The sequence below is a fragment of the Lithobates pipiens genome, unplaced genomic scaffold (assembly GCF_037356315.1).
Source record: "Lithobates pipiens isolate NorthernLeopardFrog02 unplaced genomic scaffold, aLitPip1_a1.2 Scaffold_27, whole genome shotgun sequence".
Classification (NCBI taxonomy): Eukaryota; Metazoa; Chordata; class Amphibia; order Anura; family Ranidae; genus Lithobates; species Lithobates pipiens.
In genome coordinates this window covers 13,864,407-13,885,828 of record NW_027507788.1, presented here as the reverse complement: position 1 = coordinate 13,885,828, position 21,422 = coordinate 13,864,407, and the positions used below count along the sequence as shown (strand labels likewise).

General features: G+C 43.7%; 1 protein-coding gene across 1 annotated transcript in view; it reads left to right on the top strand.

Moving 5' to 3' along the window:
* The first annotated feature begins 6,655 nt into the window (after positions 1-6,655).
* The window catches only part of LOC143933361 (transmembrane protease serine 9-like), a 29,486-nt gene continuing 14,719 nt past the window's right edge, over positions 6,656-21,422 (top strand). The window contains exons 1-5 of the mRNA XM_077456229.1: positions 6,656-6,794; positions 8,204-8,375; positions 11,099-11,352; positions 11,946-12,085; positions 15,322-15,503. Of these exons, the coding sequence (XP_077312355.1) occupies positions 6,755-6,794; positions 8,204-8,375; positions 11,099-11,352; positions 11,946-12,085; positions 15,322-15,503 (788 nt within the window). The 5' untranslated portion in view covers positions 6,656-6,754. The remainder of the gene's footprint in view (positions 6,795-8,203; positions 8,376-11,098; positions 11,353-11,945; positions 12,086-15,321; positions 15,504-21,422) is intronic.

Below are 21,422 nucleotides of genomic sequence, written 5' to 3'. Positions count from 1 at the left end.
ATGGGCACTAATAGGTGGTACTGATAGGCTGCACTGATGGGCACTGATAGGTGGCACTGATGGGAACTGATAGGCTGCACTGGTGGGCACTGATAGGTGGCACTGATGGGCACTGATAAGCTGCACTGATGGGCACTGATAGGCTGCATTGATGGGCACTGATGAGGCAGCATTGATAAGCGGTACTGATGGGCAATAGTAGATGGCACCGATGGGCACTGATAAGCTGCACTGATGAGCACTGATAGGCAGCACTGATGGGCACTGATTGGACAGTGCTGATTGGCCCTTTGCCGATCACATGCACCCTACCAAAAAAAAAAAAAAAAACTCTCTAGCAATACACACCAAACTGAGCATGTGCAGAGTGACTCCTAGGGTCCTGTTCTATCAGGAGACGGATTGAAGACTGTGGAAGAAGGGGAGGATCAGAAAAGACATTGTCAAACAGCCTTTTTTTTACACAATGCAGGGGATTAACCCCTTGGGTTCCACGGTGAGTATAACAAGCATGCTTTACTGTATATACAGACTGATTTTACTGTTGTGGGTTTAGTAACACTTTAAGGTTTTTATTTTATTTTATTTTTTACCTTCATCAATAAGGTGTTAATAATATTGTACAGCAAAATAAACGTTAATATTAGAAGGCTTTTATACTTGTTATCCTGGGCTGGTGTCCCTGGATGGGCGGCATGTCTTTCAAACAGTAAAAAAAAAAAAAAAAAAAAACCAGACCAAATATAAAAATGTAACTTCCCAAGGCCAGGTCTGTAAGAAGCAAGATCGGCAATGGACAGCTCAGTAAATACCGCCGGTTATTTTTTTATCTGAAGTCTGGTTCTCGCTCCCTTATCGGCAGTAAACTCGGATGCAGTAAAGGTGCCGCTTTTATTTATCTCTCTCCGCGCCGCGCACAATGTCCTCATTACGTTTTTTGCGAGCCATGTCTATAATATTCGCTGCTCACAGATAAAATATAGGAAGGGACACCACTCCATAAACTGACCCTTTCGTAAATCAAGGCTTTTAAAAGCGGTTAAAATAAAAGAAATAATAAAAAAAAATGTTTTTTTTTTTTTTTTTTTTTATTAATTAAAGTTGCAATTCAAGTTTCTTTTACGGTTCCAAAACTCGAAAAATATTTACTGTCTCTTCGATGGTGCCCGTGTTGTGTACAGAAGCATCATGACGTTGGCGTGAGTTCCTATTTATCTAAATATGGTGCTTATCCTTTAATTCCATTTTGTTTGTGTTTCTTCTTTCCCCAGTGAGAGCTATGACAGATCGGCGTGTTACATGCAAAGTCACATGGATACACCAGAGCTTATGGAATCCGTTATAGACTTAGTAATGACTCAGATCTATTTCATGGTATAAATAAACATTCCCGTGTCCTTAGCTGGGTAAATAAAATCTATCCAACTTTCAGGTGGCTGGTGTATCCACGTCCTACGCAGAAATTCCACTTTAATTGTTTTTTTATTTCTTTCTCAGAGGCTCCTACGTAGGGTTGCCACCTTTTCTTCAAATCAAACCCGAACACTTTAGCGGCACACAGCAATTTTTTTTTTATAGTATAAACGATACATATATTTTGCTATTGAATCATAATCATATGACGTTAATAACAAGAGTCCCCCTTTACATCAGGGTCCACGGAGTTCCCCTTTTACATTTGAACTTGCAGAGTTCCCTTTCACTGTAAGGGGGGACTCTGCAGACTCTGATGTAAGGGAGAACTCTGGGGCCTCTAACATAAAGGATGCTCTGGGAACCCTGATCTAAGGGGGGGGAACACTGAGAACTCTGATGTACAAGGAGGAATCTGATGTAGGGGGGAACACTGTGGCCTCTGGTGTAAAGGGGAACTCTGATGTAAGGGGTGCTGTGAGAACTCTGATTTACCTTAGTGTACTTACTTAGAGGCAGGAGAGAGAAGTGGGGGGTGGGGGGGGGGGGCGGACTTCAGTTACAGACAGGGATGGATGGTGAGCTCACTCACCCCTTGGCAGTCAGCTCTTCTCAATCCAGATGTATTTGAGGTTGCTGGACTTTAAATTTCCAGCCCCATCTTTCCTTTTCTGAGGCACAGTGCCAGTGATTGGAGTGTGGGCAGACACAGAGGGGTGGGGGTGGGGGAAAGAGGTGCAGATCTAGCCCTCTCTCCTCTCCCTTCTGTGTGTGTGTTTGGGGGGGGGGGGGGATTTTTAGTGCTGGCTTTGGGCATAGTGAAAATGTGTAACAGACGCTCTCAGCTTAGACAACTGCAGCCAGCAACCCTGCTGGGTGGCCATAGTCCAGTCTAAATAATGTGTCTGGGTTTCAGGCTGTCTGAAACCCGGATACATGATTTCAAACCCGAACTGTCTGGGTGAATCCTGGACAGGTGGCAACCCTACTCCTACGGCTACAGATGCAATACTGCTTTCTTTATGGTACAAAAAAGAAAAAAATACAGTCTTTGTACGATTAAAGCGGGAGTCCACCGGGAGTTCCGCTGTTTTTTTTCCTTTTTTAAAAGCCAGCAGCTACAACTACTGCAGCTGCTGACTTTTAAAATAAGGACACTTACCCGCCCAGCACGCCCGCGATGTCGGCACCCGAAGCCGATCTCTCGATCATCTCTCGGGTGCTGCCGCCACCATCTTGGGTATGGGAATCAGGAAGTGGAGCCTTTCGGCTTCATTTCCCGGTTCCCTACTGCGCATGCGCGAGTCGCGCTGCGCAATAAGGATGGACCCGCTGCCTCTGGGATCTGTGTGTTTCCCAGCAGGCAGCGGGGGACTTTCGGAAAGGGGCGTAATCTACGCCCCTTTCCGCAGAGAGCTATCCCGGAAGTGGGTGCAGATACCTGTACTGTACACTGTGAGGATTCCAATGAGCGGAAGGTCCACTTTAGGGTGGACCTCCGCTTTAAGCATTATTTTTTTGCAGCCTACAGGATCGTGAAATAGTCTATGATGAATGGGTTATTCGAACAAGCTCAACCAAAATTGGACAATAGAAGATTGGAAAAACGTTGCCTGGTCTGATGAGTCTGGATTTCAGCTGCGACATTCAGATGGTCGGGTCAGAATTTGGCGTAAACAACATGAAAGCATGGATCCATCCTGCCTTGTGGGGGTGTAATGGTGTGGGGGGGGGGGGGGTGTTTTCTTGGCACACTTTGGGCCCCTTAGTTCCAATTGAGCGTCATTTAAATGCCACGGCCTACCTGAGTATTGTTGCTGACCATGTCCATCCCTTTATGACTACAGTGTCCCCATCTTCTGATGGCTCCTTCCAGCAGGATAATGTACCATGTCACAAAACTCCAATCAGGGGTAAGGTGACCAAATCTTTTAGATTTTAAAAGATTTTATTGGCAAATGACACAGGACTGCATAATACACAGAGCACTGGGTTCAGGACTACATAATACACAGAATGTTGGGTTCGGGACCACATAATACACAGAGTGCTGGGCACAGGACTGCATAATACACAGAGCTCTGAGCAGATGACTGCATAATACACAGAGCTCTGGGCACAGGACTGCATAATACACAGAGCACTGGCCACAGGACTACATAATACACAGAATACTGGGTACAGGACTGCATAATACACAGAGCTCTGGGCGCAGGACTGCATAATAGACAGAGCACTAGGCACAGGACTGCATAATACACAGAGCACTAGGCACAGGACTGCATAATACACAGAGCACTGGCCACAGGACTACATAATACACAGAATACTGGGTACAGGACTGCATAATACACAGAATACTGGGTACAGGACTGCATAATACACAGAATGCTGGGTACAGGACTGCATAATACACAGAATGCTGGGTACAGGACTGCATAATACACAGAATACTGGGTACAGGACTGCATAATACACAGAATGCTGAGTACAGGACTGCATAATACACAGAGCGCTGGGCATAGAACTGTATAATACACAGAGCTCTGAGTTCAGGACTACATAATACACAGAGCCCTGGGTATAGGATTACATAATACACAGAGCTTTTGGTACAGGACTGCATAATAAACAGAGCTCTGGACATTGGACTGCATAATACACAGATTGCTGGGCACAGGACCACATAATCCAGCATCAGATGGAGACTGATTGCTGGAATCTGCTGGGAGATACCCGCTGTGGATACCAAAACTACAACCTCTCGCTCTGGGAAGCACAGTGCCACCAGCAGGTGATCCAGGTCCTGATAGCTGTTCTCATCTTCTTGTATTCTAACAACATCATATATGTTATCATTAGCAAACCCTCTCTACCATACAGGGGTCTTTCACTTTCTGCATCTCATTACTGCTGTACAAAATAGTATTTGCAATAAGAAAGTTGCAGTCTGAGTGATCATGAGGGGATAGGAGACTGATTACAGCCTGCTGAGATGATGTCATCAGATGATGACATCATCTAAGCCTAGTCAAAGTCACTGACTGCAGCATAGCAATGGCTTTTTAAAGGGGTTGTAAACCCTCGTGCATTAAGGTGAAAATATACCTGGCAGTCACCGGTCTCACAGCCCACTGATTTTACTTACCTCAACCCCTTCATCTCTTCGGCGGGGATGTGCTGTCCCTCTCTCCATGGGGTCCTGCTTCTTGATTGGATAGATTGATAGAAGCACAGTCATTGGCTCCCACTGCTGTCAATCAAATCCATTTTTTTTTTAAGCCCGTGGGGTGTGGAACACACCCAAAAACTCCACCCGGTGCCAATAAGTGTACACACATAAAAAGTGACACAAAACGTGCAACGGGTGTTACAGGGTCCTCCCTAGGAAGCACCTTACCCTGAACCCCTGGGGCGTTAGGCTCCAGACGGGGAATGAGGTACTCATTGTGCCCATCTGGCTGAAACCAGACAGATCCCCTTTCTCTGGAGGGTCTGCTGAAACAGACCCACCCAAGTACTCCGTGGGGCTCCCCCCAAAGGAAGACCCCATGAGAGAGGGCGAACCAAACCAGAAAGCCATGTCCACCCCCTCCCAAGACTTTCAGGGTAGGCCCAAGGACCCACATCCTACTAATCACACTGTGACAAAACATGTATTACATTCAAATCCAATGACGTGGGCGCCGGGTGGGGTGCGAGTCCGGCATTCCTGTCTGTGGACGTAAATGCTCGACTCGGGAGAGTGCTTCTCCTAGGGGGTTATCTGATGTGGGGAGGAGCCGCGAGAGCCGCTGGGGGGACCCCAGAAGAGGATGTGATTATATGTCAGTATTACATTGTATATCCCTGTATGTTGCGGTCGTTCAGGTTCTTATCTAATAGTTTCTTGAAACTATTAATGCCCCCCCGCTGAGACCACCGCCTGTGGAAGGGAATTCCACATCCTTGCCGCTCTTACAGTAAAGAACCCTCTACGTAGTTTAAGGTTAAACCTCTTTTCTTCTAAGTTTAATGAGTGGCCACGTGTCTTGCTAAACTCCCTTCTGCGAAAAAGTTTTCTCCCTATTGTGGGGTTGCCAATACGGTATTTGTATATTGAAATCATATCCCCTCTCAGGCGTCTCTTCTCCAGAGAGAATTAGTTCAGAGCTCATACCTAATATCCTCCAGACCCTTTATTAGCTTTGTTGCCCTTCTTTGTACTCGCCCCATTTCCAGTACATCCTTCCTAAGGACCGGTGCCCAGAACTGGACAGCATACTCCAGGTGCGGCTGGACCAGAGTCTTGTAGAGCGGGAGAATTTTATTTATTGTTTTTTATTTTATTTATTTATTGTTTTATCTCTGGAGCCGTTCCCTTTTTTAATACATGCTAATATTCTGTTGGTTTTGTTAGCAGCAGCTTGGCATTGCATGCCATTGCTACGCCAATCATCTACTAGGACCCCCAGGTCCTTTTTCATGTTTGTTATTTAACAAAAAGAAAAAACGATCCTTTACAATCACTTTAAGGTAAAAAAAAAAAATGTATACTGTTGCTGTGTATTGTGCCATGGTAGGAATGTATGCATTAAGACACTTAAGGTGAATAGAAGGGCCACGTTAAGGACAGTTTAAGGACATTCTAAGGACAGGATTATGTTAAATGCAATGCTGACGTATTTGAAGTGTTGTTTGCTTGATCAATTGTTTCCTGTCTAGAAGGACAAGTCTCTGATTATGTAATGTGTGTGACTCATTAAGAGGGAGGTTAAGGGATTGAGTGCTTATTTCATGGATCTCATGTACTTGGATACATCAGATCAGTGACGCTCTCTTCCATCCCACCTGTATATAGCTCATCCGGGCTCTGTGTACACGGAACCTTATTCTTGTGCCAGCGCTCTATCCTGGGACCTTGAACGTGGTCACACTCGTGTTTACCAGACCCTGGGAAAGCAGCAGGTGGGAAAACCTGGCTAGCTGATCCATTAATTCCCCAGCTGTGTGTTCAGGACTTAGTGATACAGCGGGAGGTGTTGTCTCTAGATATGTGGTTTGCAAAATTAAAGGGCAACTCCAGATACAAATAGTATTTCATTGAGGTGTGTACACTGGTGGCAGGCTACCGGCCAACTTCTCGTATTGCTCAGGGACTTAAAATTGCATAACTCCCCCTCACATTTTACAATGCTGATTTGTCATGGGGACTGATGGGGTTTTGGCACATTTAATGCTCCCACCAGCAGTGCATGCTTCCAAACCTCATATTCTATCATGTTAATAATTCATGGAGTAATCTAAGAGTTGGTCAAGTAGCATGGTCTGTGCAGAATTGCTCTAAACATCTGGAGAGAAAATGCTTGTGCTTCTGCTGGCCGCACTGCTGGGGACGGCAGGTGAGAGGGAATTAAATGTCTAAGGGGCTTCCAACCTGAGCAGTGAGGGGGCCCTCTATAGACAGACCAGGTGTACCAACTGGGATGACATGTGACTGTTAAGAAAGGGGGGGAAGAAAAGGAAGGAATGAAAAATAAAAAGGGACACAATAGAAAGGAGAAGGAAGGAAGGAAGGAAGGAAGGAAGGAAGGAAGGAAGGAAGGAAGGAAGGAAGGAAGGAAGAACACTAGGAAGCAATGACAAAAGGAAGGACAAAAAGAAGGAAGTAGGAAAGGAATAATGAAAAGGAAAGGCGTAAGAAAAGAAAATGAGGAGGAAGGGAGAGGAATAAAATGAAAGGAAGAGAAAAGAAAGTAGGAAAGAGAAAGGAGAAAAAATGAAGGAAGGGAAAGGAGGAAAGAAGGAAGAAAGAAAGAAATAAAGAAAGAAAGAAAGAAGGGAAGGAAGGAAGGAAGGAAGGAAGGAAGGAAGAACTAGGAAACAATGACAAAAGGAAGGAAAGAAGGACAAAAAGAAGGAAGTAGGAAAGGAATAATGAAAAGGAAAGGAGGAAGAAAAGAAAATGAGGAGGAAGGTAGAGAAATAAAATGAAAGGAAGAGAAAATAAAGGAGGAAAGAGAAAGGAGAAAAATGAAGGAAGGGAAAGGAGGAAGGAAGGAAGAAAGAAAGAGAAGGAAAGAAGGAAGGAAGGAAAAAAAGAAGGAAGGAAGGAAAAAAAGAAGGAAGGAAGGACGGAAGGAAGGAAGGAAAAAAAGAAGGATGGAAGGAAGGAAGAACACTAGGAAGCAATGAAAAAAGGAAGGAAAGAAGGACAAAAAGAAGGAAGTAGGAAAGGAATAATAAAAAAGGAAAGGAGGAAGAAAAGAAAACGAGGAGGAAGGAAGAGGAATAAAATGAAAGGAAGAGAAAAGAAAGGAGGAAAGAGAAAAGAGAAACAATGAAGGAAGTGAAGGGAGGAAGGAAGAAAGAAAGAAAGAAAGAAAGGGGAGAAAGGAAGGCAAGGGACAAAGCAAAGAAAAGGAGGAAAAAGAAAGAGGAGCAGGGAGGAACAGGATTAAAATAGATGGAAGGAAGGAAGGAAGACCTGGGTTGAAGAAAGATGGAGAAAAGAAGAATGAGGGGGAGAAAGAAAGGAAGGCTCAAACTAAAGATAATGTGGTAGAAAGAAAGAAAGAAAGAAAGAGGGGAAGGAAGGAACGGGACTGCAATGAATGGGAGGAAGGAAGGGAGGAAGGAAATGAAGGAAAATTAAAAGAAAGGAAATGGAAGGAAGGAGTGATTTTGTAGAAAAATATATATTTTAAAGTCAGTACAGCTTTATCTTTTCATATAGTCCTCGGTTCCGTTTATTTGTGGTAGATTCCTGATTAGTTGTCCAGCATTGTTTTTGAGTCTTTTTCTTTTCTAGTTCTATTTCCTCCAGTTGAATCCTCCTCCATTGGACGGATCATAGGAGGAGAAGAATGTGTTCCGTACTCTCAGCCATGGCAGGCGGCTCTGTATTACTTTGACAGGTTTATCTGTGGCGGGATCCTTATAAATGAGTATTGGATACTGACGGCAGCTCACTGCAAAATGTCGTAAGTATTCAATGTGTCTAAAATGTGAATTAGCATTCTGCTCAAACAATTTTCTCGTTTTAAATAGAGTGAAGAAGGGTTAGAACTTCTTGCAGGTTTTTATTTTACCTGTGTCCCCTTTGGAGAAGTTTCCACTCCCTAATATTGTGCCACATGAAAAGGGAAGTAAGGGTGGAATGATGCCTGACAACAATCAAAACACCTTTTGTGATCTTATACGGGGACTCTCTGTTTCTCTGGTGCTTCCTAGGATAGAAAGATGAAATCTTCACAATGGGTGACACAGACAGCAGTAAAACCCTACAGAGGTTCTAACCCCTCCTTTCTGAAAATAGAATAAAATTCCAGGACAGGTTCAGCATTCTAAGTACACAAAATTGTTAACATTAAGCTGGGTCTTTGGGTGAAACGCACCAAAAGTGGTTGTCTCAGGTAGGGCTTCATGCTTTTCTAGACCAGCCACCACTAAATGATGGAGTGCAGTCTGGACCTGGATGGAGTGATTGTCCTATTCGGGCTGTCAGCCAGCCAGTTCCCCCCTCCTCTGCAGTCATTCATTGCTAGAACCACCAACTTCCTAACAACCATGACATGATGTATGAGGACATTCTGAAGGGGACACTTGATAAAAGGAGACACTCAGAGTGTGACATATGATGTAAGGGATGAGAACACCTAATGTAAAGGGACACTTTGATGGGGACACCTAAGGCAGTGGGGCCTTTGACATAAGAGAGCATTATGATGAGGACACCTGATATAAGGAGCATCACTAAGGGGACACCTGATGTAAGGGTGCATCATGATGGGGCACCTGATGTAAGAGGGTACTCTAAAGGGGACACCCGATGGAAGAGTGAACTCTGATTGGGATACCTGAGAGAGCATTATGATGAGGACACCTGATATAAGGAGTATCACTAAGGGGACACCTGATGTAAGGGTGCATCATGATGGGGCACCTGATGTAAGAGGGTACTCTAATGGGGACACCCGATGGAAGAGTGAACTCTGATTGGGATACCTGAGAGAGCATTATGATGAGGACACCTGATATAAGGAGTATCACTAAGGGGACACCTGATGTAAGGGTGCATCATGATGGGGCACCTGATGTAAGAGGGTACTCTAATGGGGACACCCGGTGGAAGAGTGAACTCTGATTGGGACACCTGATGTAAGGGGGCACTCCTATGGGGATACCTTATTTAAAGGGGCACTCGGATGGGGACACCTAATGTAGGGGGGCCCACTAATGGGAGTACCTAATGTAAGGGGGTACATTTTTGGACATACAATGAGATTTGTATCTCCTTTGTAAGCAAATTTTACTGACCAGACCTCCAAATCATGATGGGGCACCTAATGTAAGGGGGTACTCTAATGGTGACACCTGATGGAAGAGGGAACTCTGATTGGGACACCTGATGTAAGGGGGTACTCCTATGGGGATATCTGATTGAAAGGGGCACTCGGATGGGGACACCTGATGTAGGGAGGCCCAATAATGGGGGCACCTAATGTAAGGGGGTACATTTTTGGACATACAATGAGATTTGGATCTCTTTTGTAAGCAAATTTTACTGACCAGACCTCCAGTTCTGGTGTAGACTCAAATAGCTTTTTGTGATGCATTTCAACCAGCAATTGCCACTTGCTTTTTTTCTTTACAATAAATCCACCTGAATTTTTTAGACTTTTTGGGGCATAGGATGATTGACATGGAGTCTACAGGGGGTGGGGGAGACCCAGTAGTAAAGCAGGCAATAAATTATGGAATTTCCTTTCCTGCGACCAAGAAGAGGGGGGGGAGGGGAGGCAGGGAGGTATCACTGCCAGGAAAACACAATTGCAAGCAGATATAGCCTCTGGCAATAATTGCATGCTGGACATCCAGCATGCCAGTTATACCCAAGTCCATTAATGGATTGACTTGGGTACAATCAGCCCGCACATAGCTGGATCGAATCTGAGCCAGTTCCTGCTGAACCAGCCGAGATTAGAACCATCTATGGCAAGCTTAATGGAGTTATAAAGTCTCAAGATGTTTCACCTTAATGCATATCCATTAAGGTGAAAAAAACTTCTGTACTGCAGCAGCCCCCCCCCCCAGAGGCATCCTTTTTCTTTACAGCATCGAGGACAAGCCCAGAAGCTCCAGCTGCTGTCTCAGGTTCTCATTGAATAGATTGATAGCAGCATTGGCTCCCGCTGCTGTCAATCCAATCCAGTAACACAGGAGCCTGCTGTCTGTGTCAATGGACAGGACTCAGGAGCACGCCCCCATGGAAGGCGGCTCTCCGTGGGAGCACTCGATGAAGAGGAGGGGCCAGGAGCACGGCTGGGGGGGGGGGGGCACCAGAAAAGGAGGACCGGGCCACTCTGTGCAAAACCCTTGCACAGAGCAGGTAAGTATAACATGTTTCTTATTTAAAAGAAGAAAAAACGAACTATTGCAATCACTTTAAGGATTTGGGAGCAGTGTATATTTGTTTGCCGCAAAATCTGCATTATTTGGAGATTGTAGATTGAGAAACATGGTTAAAATGTACAATATTTTATTGAAAATAATAGACTTTCCTGTTAGAGGAGAAAGGTTATCATGCTAAGCTCCTTTTTTAATTCCGTAGACTGAAAACTTCTACATAGGTTAATACTCAGAGTTAATAGTTTCTAACACATTTCAGACACAACTTGACTAACATATGACTTTGGCTTATTAGGAATATTCAGATATGCCTGGGGGATCATAATCGTGCGGAGCATGAAGATACTGAGCAATGCCGGCATGCTGTTAAGATGTGTATGCACACCAGCTTTAATAACAGCACGTACGACAATGATATTATGCTCCTCAAAATGAATTTACCAGTCGAGATTAATGACTATGTAAAACCGATCACCTTACCCACTGAGCCAGTGGCCGACAACACCATTTGTATCATTTCAGGATGGGGATCCACCATTTCTCCAGGAGGTAATCTGTTTTATAGAGTAAAAGATCACTTAATCTAAAAGTGAATTTTCAACCTGTTGGGTTTGGGCCTTCTTTTGTCCCTAGGGAGTAAAATGAGTTCCCATGATTCTTGGCTCTTCTCCAGCTGATTTTGGAGTTTGCATAAAGTGAGACTTTAAAATAAAGTAGAATTGCTAGTGATATTGGTAATATTGGGTGCATAATTGTACAGTAGATACCGAGGTCAGACATTTTAAAATCCATTTTCTATTTTTCCTGACGGAGCTTTCCATCTTCATCATAAATTCTGGCCAACCACCTTCCAATCCTTTGGGTTCAGGTTGAGTCATTGTAGCATATTACAATTTATATTGTGCTTAGACAAGGCAGAAAAAGGGAGTACAGTAACCCTTAGGTCCAACTGCTGGAGGGCCCAATTATTTGGGCTAAGAGGATGACTGATAGCGTGAAAGTTCCATATTCAATTGGCCAAGATGCAGACTTTCACCAATTAGAAGTGGCCCTGTGACGTTTTTCCTTTCAACATCGTCAAGAAAATGTCCAAAGCTGTGTCTATAAATACTTAATAAATATATGAATTCTGTGTTTCTCAGAGATATATACGGATATCCTTATGTGCCTGAACGTCACCACAGTGCCTGCAAGTGACTGCCAGGAATTTTATGAAAATGATTCAATAACGGACAACATGCTGTGTGCTGGAAACCTTGAAGGCGGGGAAGACTCTTGTCAGGTTTTTTAAACTGAAAAAGAACATGGCCCACCTCCTAAAGATACAAGCACAGCACACCAGACATATGGGTTACATATAGGGTATCCTAACCGTAAGATGGCCATGAGTTTGCTGGTCCTCTGCCATGGTTATTTCCAGCTCATTAGCTCCTTAGCCCAGGATGGAGGCCACATGGTGGCGGCAAAAAGGGCTAACTTTAGAAAACATAAACATGTCGCTAATGGACTCTTGTGTTATCTGTACTTGGGAATATTGAGGTTTATGTACAACTAACTTGCCAAGTTGCTACTGCAGCCATGTGCATTGCTAAAGGGGTTTCCTAAATGGGTTGAGGGCATGATTGTGATAGGAGGTCAACACGATTGTACCTCTCAAGCTATTGAAGCATCAACCTCACCTCTGGTGTGCAGAGCTTGTCTTTTTCTAGGGTTGGAGCAACTGTTTTTTTAATTTATGAAAGGAAAATGTACTGAACCCTGAAAAAATGAATTTTTCAAATTAATTTAGTGAATAGCTGGTTGGGCAGATTTTTAATGATTTTTTTCACCTCTATTGTAAAAAAAAATTAGGAAAAGGGGAATGGGGAATGTTGGGACTTTAAATGAGGCCATGATCTGGTGAGGTCATGCACCTCCATCCCTGTCATTATGAGAAATTGAGAGTAAAAGGGTGGGACTTTGAGTGAAGCACGGGGTTGAATAGAATACAATGGTCGATATCAAGAAGTTTAATAATCTGTAAATACATGATTATTACATACATTTATTCCATATATATAGAAACACATATTATTCACAGCGTTGATTTCTACAACAGTGGTAAGTGATAATAACATGGTTATACAAGAATACCATAATAAAATTACAGAGTCCACCAATGGTCATGATGGGATACACATATAATACAAGGTAATGATTGCATGGCCTATGACCTTCCTGATCCAGTCACAAGGTATAGTGGTTAGGGATGAGCTGAACACCCCCCCCCCCCCCCCCAGTTCGGTTTGCAGCAGAACATGCGAACAGGCAAAAAATTTGTTCGAACACCGTTAAAGTCTGTGGGACACGAACATGAATAATCAAAAGTGCTAATTTTAAAGGCTTATATGCAAGTTATTGTCATAAAAAGTGTTTTGGGACCCGGGTCATGCCCCGGGGGGACATGTATTAATGCAAAAAAAAGTTTTAAAAACAGCCGTTTTTTCGGGAGCAGTGATTTTAATAATGCTTAAAGTGAAACAATAAAAGTAAAATATTCCTTTAACCACTTCAGCCCCGGACCATTTTGCTGGTCAAAGACCAGACCACTTTTTGCGATTCGGCACTGCGTCACTTTAACTGACAATTGCGCGGTCGTGCGACGTGGCTCCCAAACAAAGTTGGCGGCCTTTTTTTTCCCCACTAATAGAGCTTTCTTTTGGTGGTATTTGATCACCCCTGCGTTTTTTTTTTTACGCTATAAACAAAAATAGAGCGACAATTTTGAAAAAAACGCATTATTTTTTACTTTTTGTTATAATAAATATCCCCCAAAAATATATAAAAAAACACTTTTTCCCTTAGTTTAGGCTGATACGTATTCTTCTACATATTTTTGGTAAAAAAATCGCAATAAGCGCTTATTGGTTGGTTTAGCTTTTACAATATAGGGGATAGTTTTATGGCATTTTTATTAATAATTTTTTTTTTACTAGTAATGGCGGCGATCAGCGATTTTTATTGTGACTGCGACATTATGGCGGACGCATCGGACATCTTTTACACATTTTTGAGACCATTGTCATTTATACAGCAATCAATGCTATATAAATGCAGTGATTCCTGTGTAAATGACACTGGCAGTGAAGGGGTTAACCAGTGGGTGGCAGTGTAGGGGGTTAAGTGTTCCTAGGGGTGTGTTACTAACTGTGGGGGGCTGGGCTTTCATTTAGTGAACACTGTTCTCTGCTCCAATCACATGGAGCAGAGATCAGCATCACTAGTTGCTAGGCAGAATGGGGAAATGCTGTTTACAACAGTATTTCTCCGTCCAGCCGCCCTGTGAGACGGTCGTGGGTATGCCCACGGCGATTGAGTCCACGGGACCCGCGACCGGACTCATGGGGGTCCCGACTGGCATGCGAGTGCGCCGGCGGCGGCGCGCTCGCGATGGCAGGGCGGCAACAAAGATTGGACGTACCTGTACGACAATATGCCTGCCCGTGCCATTCTGCCGACGTACATCGGCGTGCGCCGGTCAGGAACCGGTTAAGTTTCGTACCTGGAGGGTGTCTATAGTATGCCTGTAAAGTGGCACATTTTTCCTGTGTTTATAACAGTCCCTGCACAAAATTACATCGCTAAAGGAAAAAATCATTTAAAAGTACTCGCGGCTATAATGAATTGTTGGTCTTGGCAATACAGATAAAATAAGTAATTGAAAAAAACTGCATGGGATTCCCCCAGTCCATCACCAGGCGCTTTGGGTCTGGTATAAATATTAAGGGGAATCCCATGCCAAAATTTAAAATAAAATGGCATGGGGGTCCCCCTCAAAATCCATACCAGACCCTTTAGGTCTGGTATGGATTTTAAGGGGAACCCCACACCAAAATTAAAAAAGAAATGGCGTGGGGGTCCCCCCAAAAATCCATACCAGACCCTTATCTGAGCACCTGGCAGGCCGCAGGAAAAGAGGGGGAGCGAGAGAGCCCCCCTCCTAAACCGTACCAGGCCACATGCTCTCAACATGGGGAGGGTGCATTGGGGTAGCCTTTCAAAGCACCTTGTCCCCATGTTGATGGGGACAAGGGCCTCATCCCCACAACCCTTGCCTGGTGGTTGTGGGGGTCTACGGGTGGGGGCTTATCGTAACCTGGAACCCCTTTTAACAAGGGGACCCCCAGATCCTGGCCTCCCCCCTGTGTGAAATGGTAACGGGGTAAATGAACCCCTACCATTTCACAAAAAAGTGTCAAAATGCCAAGACACGGATGGCTCCCTCACTCTCTTCCAAAAAAAAAACAACAAAAAAAAAACAATAGCCAAGCTTGTGGGTTTCAATAGAAAAATGAAAACATTCTTACAAGCTCAACTCCAGTAAAATCGTTCCAATTTGGAAAGAGCAGGGCGTGGTTAAGGCTTCTGCATTTTTACTTCAAGGCCAGCGATTCCAACCAAATAGATCCCATATTATCTCAGGTGATCCTTTATCTCCAACATTTGCTGTTGTTCCTCATATATTTTGTTTCTTTGTAGGGTGATTCCGGAGGTCCCCTGTCATGCAACTTAATCTTACAAGGAATCACATCTTGGGGAGATCCTGTATGTGGACAACCAAACAAGCCGGGAATCTACACCAAAGTGTTTAATTACATCAACTGGATTATTGATATAATGCAGAACGAGCCCCCGGAGATCTGCCTAGAAGTAGCTCGCTAGTATGGAAGGCTAGTTAATAATAGATTGCAAAGTCTATTGGAAAAAAACCCATCATAAAACATCTTATCTTTGGTCCTTGTCTGGTGAACTACCAAATGTAAATTGCTATAAATAAAGAAAATAGCTATAAAAAATAAAAACTAGTGGGTGCCCAGCCATATTATTTGACCTGTACTTCCTCCTCAACATTATCAATGCCACTAACTAGCTTAAATATATATATATATATAAAACACACACACATATACACTATATTGTCAAAAGTATTGGGACACCTGCCTTTTTTTTTTTTTTAATTTAATAGTTTTTTATTGAAAAAAAAGAATTTCACTTATACATGCATAAATAAAACATAGTTTTGCATACATAGAGGGAGTATACATGTCAGCCAAAAAATACTGAGTTTTCCTTCCAAAGAAACTGCTTAACACCAATGACGTAGTCATATCTATCCCTCTAATTATCGCTAACGCCCCTGTAGGGCTAACCCCTCCTCCCCCCCATACCCCTGTTCTTCGAACACACGCTGCTAAATCCAAACAAGCTTATCTGGACAGCCGATGACGAAGTGGCGAATCCATTCAGGGACAGAAATAAGGAGCTTCCAGTAGACTCCCAGGCCGCACCGGGCCTGAGACCGATAGGTGCACTCTAGGTCCCATCCTCCACTATCTCATCTAGGGGGAAGCCGATGTCCCTCAACCATGGATTCCACAGCAGCTTGAATTTTTTAAGGTTATTTTGTCTAATATACATTGCCCGTTCGCAACCAGATTATGGAATTGATGGCATTTATCCATGCTTGCAGTGCTGGAGGATTCTTTGCCTGCCAATTCATCGCGATTAAGCGTCTGGCCTGGTACAGGCATCTCAATATAGATGTTTTTGTTGCAGCAGAGATTCCACCCCTTTCCACACCTGCCTTTACACGCAATTAACTTTAATGGTCGTAGGGTTCAATATTGAGTTGGCCCACCCTTTGCAGCTATAACAGCTTCAACTGTTCTGGGAAGGCCGTCCACAAGGTTTAGGAGTGTGTCTATGGGAATGTTTGATCATTCTTCCAGAAGCGCATTTGGGAGGTCAGGCACTGATGTTGGACGTGAAAGCCTGGCTCACAGTTTCCACTCTAACTCATCCCAAAAGTGTTCTATTGGGTTGAGGACAGGACTCTGGGCAGGCCAGACAAGTTCTTCCACCCCAAACTAGCTCATCCATGTCATTATGGACCTTGCTTTGTGCACTGGTGCGCAGTCATGTTGAAACCAGAAGGGGCCATTCCCAAACTGTTCTCACAAAATTGTGAGCATGAAATTGTACAAAATGTCTTGGTATGCTGACGCCTTAAGAGTTCCCTTCACTGGAACTAAAGTTTTCAGGGATCTCCTGAAGGTAGCAAGAGTAGGGGATAGCCGGGCAGTTTGAGGTAGCGAGTTCAAGAGGATGGGAGTGGCTCTGGAGAAATCCTGGAGATGAGCGTGGGAGGAGGAGAAGAGAGGACTTGAGAGTGGGAGGTCTTGAGAAGAGTGGAGAGGATGACTTGGGTGATATTTGGAGACAAGATTGGTGATGTAGCTTGGGGTAGAGTTGTGAATGGCTTTGTATGTTATGGTGAGTATTGTGAATTTAATTTTCTGGGTGATTGGGAGCCAGTGTAGGGATTGGAGGAGAGGGTTGGCCAATGAGAAGGGAGTTGCAATAGTCAAGGCGAGACATAACGAGGGAGTGAATGAGGAGCTCGGTGGTTTCATTTGTTAAAAATAGGTGAATTTTAGAGATGTTATGGAGGTGAATTCTACAAACGTTTGACAATGGTTGGACTTGAGGCTGAAACGACAAATCAGAGTGTAGTACCCGTGAAGGGAGGGACTGATGGTTGCATTTTTGATTTTGATGGAAAACTCAGGGCAGCTGCTTGGCCCAGAAGCTAGTGGAGATCACTGGAATAGCAGTGCCTACTACAATGATTTCCGGCTTCCACAGAGTTCCCACATGTACGGCACATGTTTACTTACATTGATCCAAGCTTGACCAATGTAAACATGTAAAAGCTGCTATATCTGGAATTCAGTTTTAAGAAGTTTGCATTAGGGCTATAGAGTAATTGTGTGCAGGAGTACTAACAACGATGCCATAATATAAAATATTGTGATGATCATTCCTATTGCTACTATAAAACTTTTTTATTTGTACTCACTGCTACACCACCACTTGCTTGATGTGGCGGTGGAAGCGGTGGGCGGTGGTTGGACTTACTATTTACACTAAGGTCCTGAGTCCTGAGATGTTGAAAAAATTTGGGGAGTCACTGAGGACTGAGCGCTTAGCTAGAAAAGGAAGGTTAAAAGTTAATTCCCTGCAGTGTTGCTCCTCCTCTTCCCTGACAACGTCTGCCCCCGGCACAGGTACCTAGAAATTTACTGACTATGAGGTTGGGGGCCCCAACATTGCTATGAGGGTCCATGACTGGTACTTATGCCCCTAGTTGAGCAACAAGGATCTTGGGAAGTCAGAAAGGGAAGCCTCCATAGTGTCTCACGAAGGATTTTTTCATAGTGTGTCATTGTGGAAAACTCTATCCTTGAGTATGATAACCTGAGAAAACAACAGGTGTACAGGTCAATGGAACTATGCCACCTTCTTCCCAAAATCTGGCTATTAGCCTTCAAGATAAAAATACCAACCGAGGAAGGGAGAAATGTGTCCAGATTTTTGCTAGTGGAGATTAAAAAGTCACAAAGCTTGCTGGCATACCATTATAAGTATATGTAAACCCTAACACTGATCTTCTCATATTTTCTCGGTTTCGGTCTATTAAGTATAACGTGGAAAGTGTTCAATGAGTGCCCAACAAAACTGTTGACCTGCAGAAATCTATGGAGCCTCTGTCTTCTTGTAGTGAGCTGACAATGCCGGACTGGAATCTCAAACATTATCAGCCCTGTCCAATTCACATCTGTGAACTACAGAGTGCCTCCCCATTAAGTAATAGAGGAGAGAAGAGGGGAGGAGTTCTCTAGTCCCAGCACACTTCCTGTCCCAGTGACAATACTGCTTCTCCATAGATACAATATAAAGAGCAAATAAGGTCACTGTTCTGTTTCAAATGCCCCTCCTGGCTTTGACCCACCTGATTAGACCCAGTCTGTTTAACTGCTGACTTGACACCACCCACAGGCAGCTTAACCCTTCAGTAAGTCACAGACATTGAATCCAATGCAATTTTCCTTTGTCTAAATGCAATACAGAGGATGCTTTTCTTTTTGTTTTTGAAGTGTAAAAAGAAAAAGACTTTCCTGAGCATGGTTGTGAGAACTATCACTGACTGTTGGAACATAGAATTGGGAAGGGTCTGTCTAGCTTTAAACTAACTAGCACTAAACAGGAGGGGAGGACAGAGGTAGATATCAAAATCACATTAGTAAAGAACCTGTAGTGTCCAAAAACATACACTAGATGTCCTACTACAAAACAATAATAACCTAATGCAGTTCAATACAACCCAGAAAAATTACATGACAGTAATTGCAGAACAGTCACCCTAGGATAGAAAATGTGTAACTGGCAGGGTCACCAGCGTAAAAAATTTGTGCAAACACCACATCTAAGAATTGGTAAGCTACAATTTTGTGTCCTATGGTGCACTACTCAGTTGATCAGCTACGAGGGCACATCCCCGGAAAATAATATATGTTATGCTTTTTTAGTTTAGATACATTCAGGCCCCATAGGAGCTCTGTTGAGCTCAGACCCCTTTTGTGACCTCCTGTGATAGGTCCACACTCCGTTCATTGTACGAGGGTTCTTCAAAAAGTTTCCACACTTTTTAAAAACTCTATTAATTAAAAAAAGTGCGGGAACTATTTGAAGACCCCTCGTATGTTTGGTCATTCATATACTGTGTTTGAGTTATGTAAATTATTTTACCAGCCTGCTTACAAAATAATAATGAGTCATTATGTGATACTATTGTTCTCCATAAGATATTGTCGATGTATCTCCTACTTCTCCTGATGAAGACGATCTTTTAAATCTGGAAAACGTATTGACATCACATCAATGCAAGAATCAGTACTTTCATGAAAATAGATTTGGGCTGGTCCTACCCAGAACCCACCTCTACATATACCCATCACACCAATTTTACGGGCTGGTCCTGACCAGACCTGCCTACTTAAGGAGGAACTCCGGCTGACCTCTCTGAAGGTGATATCTGCACATTTCAGATACTCACCTATCCAGTAAGTCTAACATTGTCCCACTGAGATCCTTTCATGTCTTTCCGCAACTCCACCCCGCTCTGGCATGTTCTCTCTGACGTCATTGAAAGGCCCGTCGGCTCTTCTGGGTTGAGTGGGTGGGCCTCTTGATGATGTTCCAATAGGCCTGCCCCCCTCCTCATTTCCTTAAATGAAAGGCTATGCCATATCCCAGGGAACTATTTGAAGACCCCTTGTATGTTTGGTCGTTCATATACTGTGTTTATGTTATGTAAATTATTTTACCAACCTGCTTACAAAATAATAATGAGTCATTATGTGATACTATTGTTCTCCATAAGATATCGTCAATGTATCTCCTACTTCTCCTGATGAAGACGATCTTTTAAATCTGGAAAACGTATTGACATCACATCAATGCAAGAATCAGTACTTTCATGAAAATAGATTTGGGCTGGTCCTACCCAGAACCCACCTCTACATATGCCCATCACACCAATTTTACGGGTTGGTCCTCACCAGACCTGCCTACTTAAGGAGGAACTCCGGCTGACCTCTCTGAAGATGATATCTGCACATTTTAGATACTCACCTATCCAGTAAGTCTAACATTGTCCCACTGAGATCCTTTCATGTCTGGCCATAGCGCCATCCCGCTCTGCCATGTTCTCTCTGATGTCATCGAGAGGCCCGTCGGCTCTTCTGGGTTCAGTGGGTAGGCCTCTTGATGATGTTCCAATAGGCCTGCCCCCCTCCTCATTTCCTTGAATGAAAGGCTATGCCATATCCCAGGAGGCACAGCGGGTAGTGTGGACGTTATCCGCCTAAGGTGAGTGACATGCATGGGGAAGCGGGACAGACTTACAAAAAAAAGAAAAAGAAAACAACAACAAAAGCAAAAAAAAGCAAAGCCCTATTCCTGCAGAGGAAGGGAGAAGGGATGGAGAGGCAGGAAGGTCCTCAGGAGGGTGAATGTCCTTTTTAATGACTTTTCGAAATACAGCCCATATGCTGTCACTCAAATAAGGGGGATGCTGTGATTCTGGGACATCGCCCAGGTCACAGCATCTGTGGAACAGAAGGTCAAAGATGTCGGACTGTCCTGGCAAATCCGGGACAGTTGTCATTGATGCACTTAACATTAAATATATATCTCAGGGGCAGCCTGTTTAGGTTGTAAGATGTGCCCTGTTGTGGTCGATTGCCGCATCAGAGGATTTGCCCCTGTGTGGGTAATGTTTAGCCCCTGTGTGGGCAATTTTTGTATGTCAATTAAAAATGTAATAAAAAAGATTTAAATAAAAAAATATATATCTGATGATAGGTCTATTTTAGGAGGCTGCACACAGATCAAGATGGCTGAAATGCAGATATGCAATGTAATGGTAGATTACCTACTTATAACACATTAGCAAACCTCTGGAGCAGTGATTCTCAACTAGGGTTCCTCCGGAGGTTGCTAGGGGTTCCTTCAGCATTGGGCCATTTCTGCCTCTCGAATAAGTTCCCACTCACACCATTGATCTTTTTAGCCATCTGTAAGAAGGAAATTCTTCCCAATGACCACAAGTGTAAGGACCACTCTTCCCATTGACCATCCCATTGACTATCATGAGTTGTAGATTTCAAATTTTTAGCAGGGGGTTCCCCCGAGACTGGAGAACTATTTCAAGGGTTCCTCTGTGTTCAAGAGGTTGA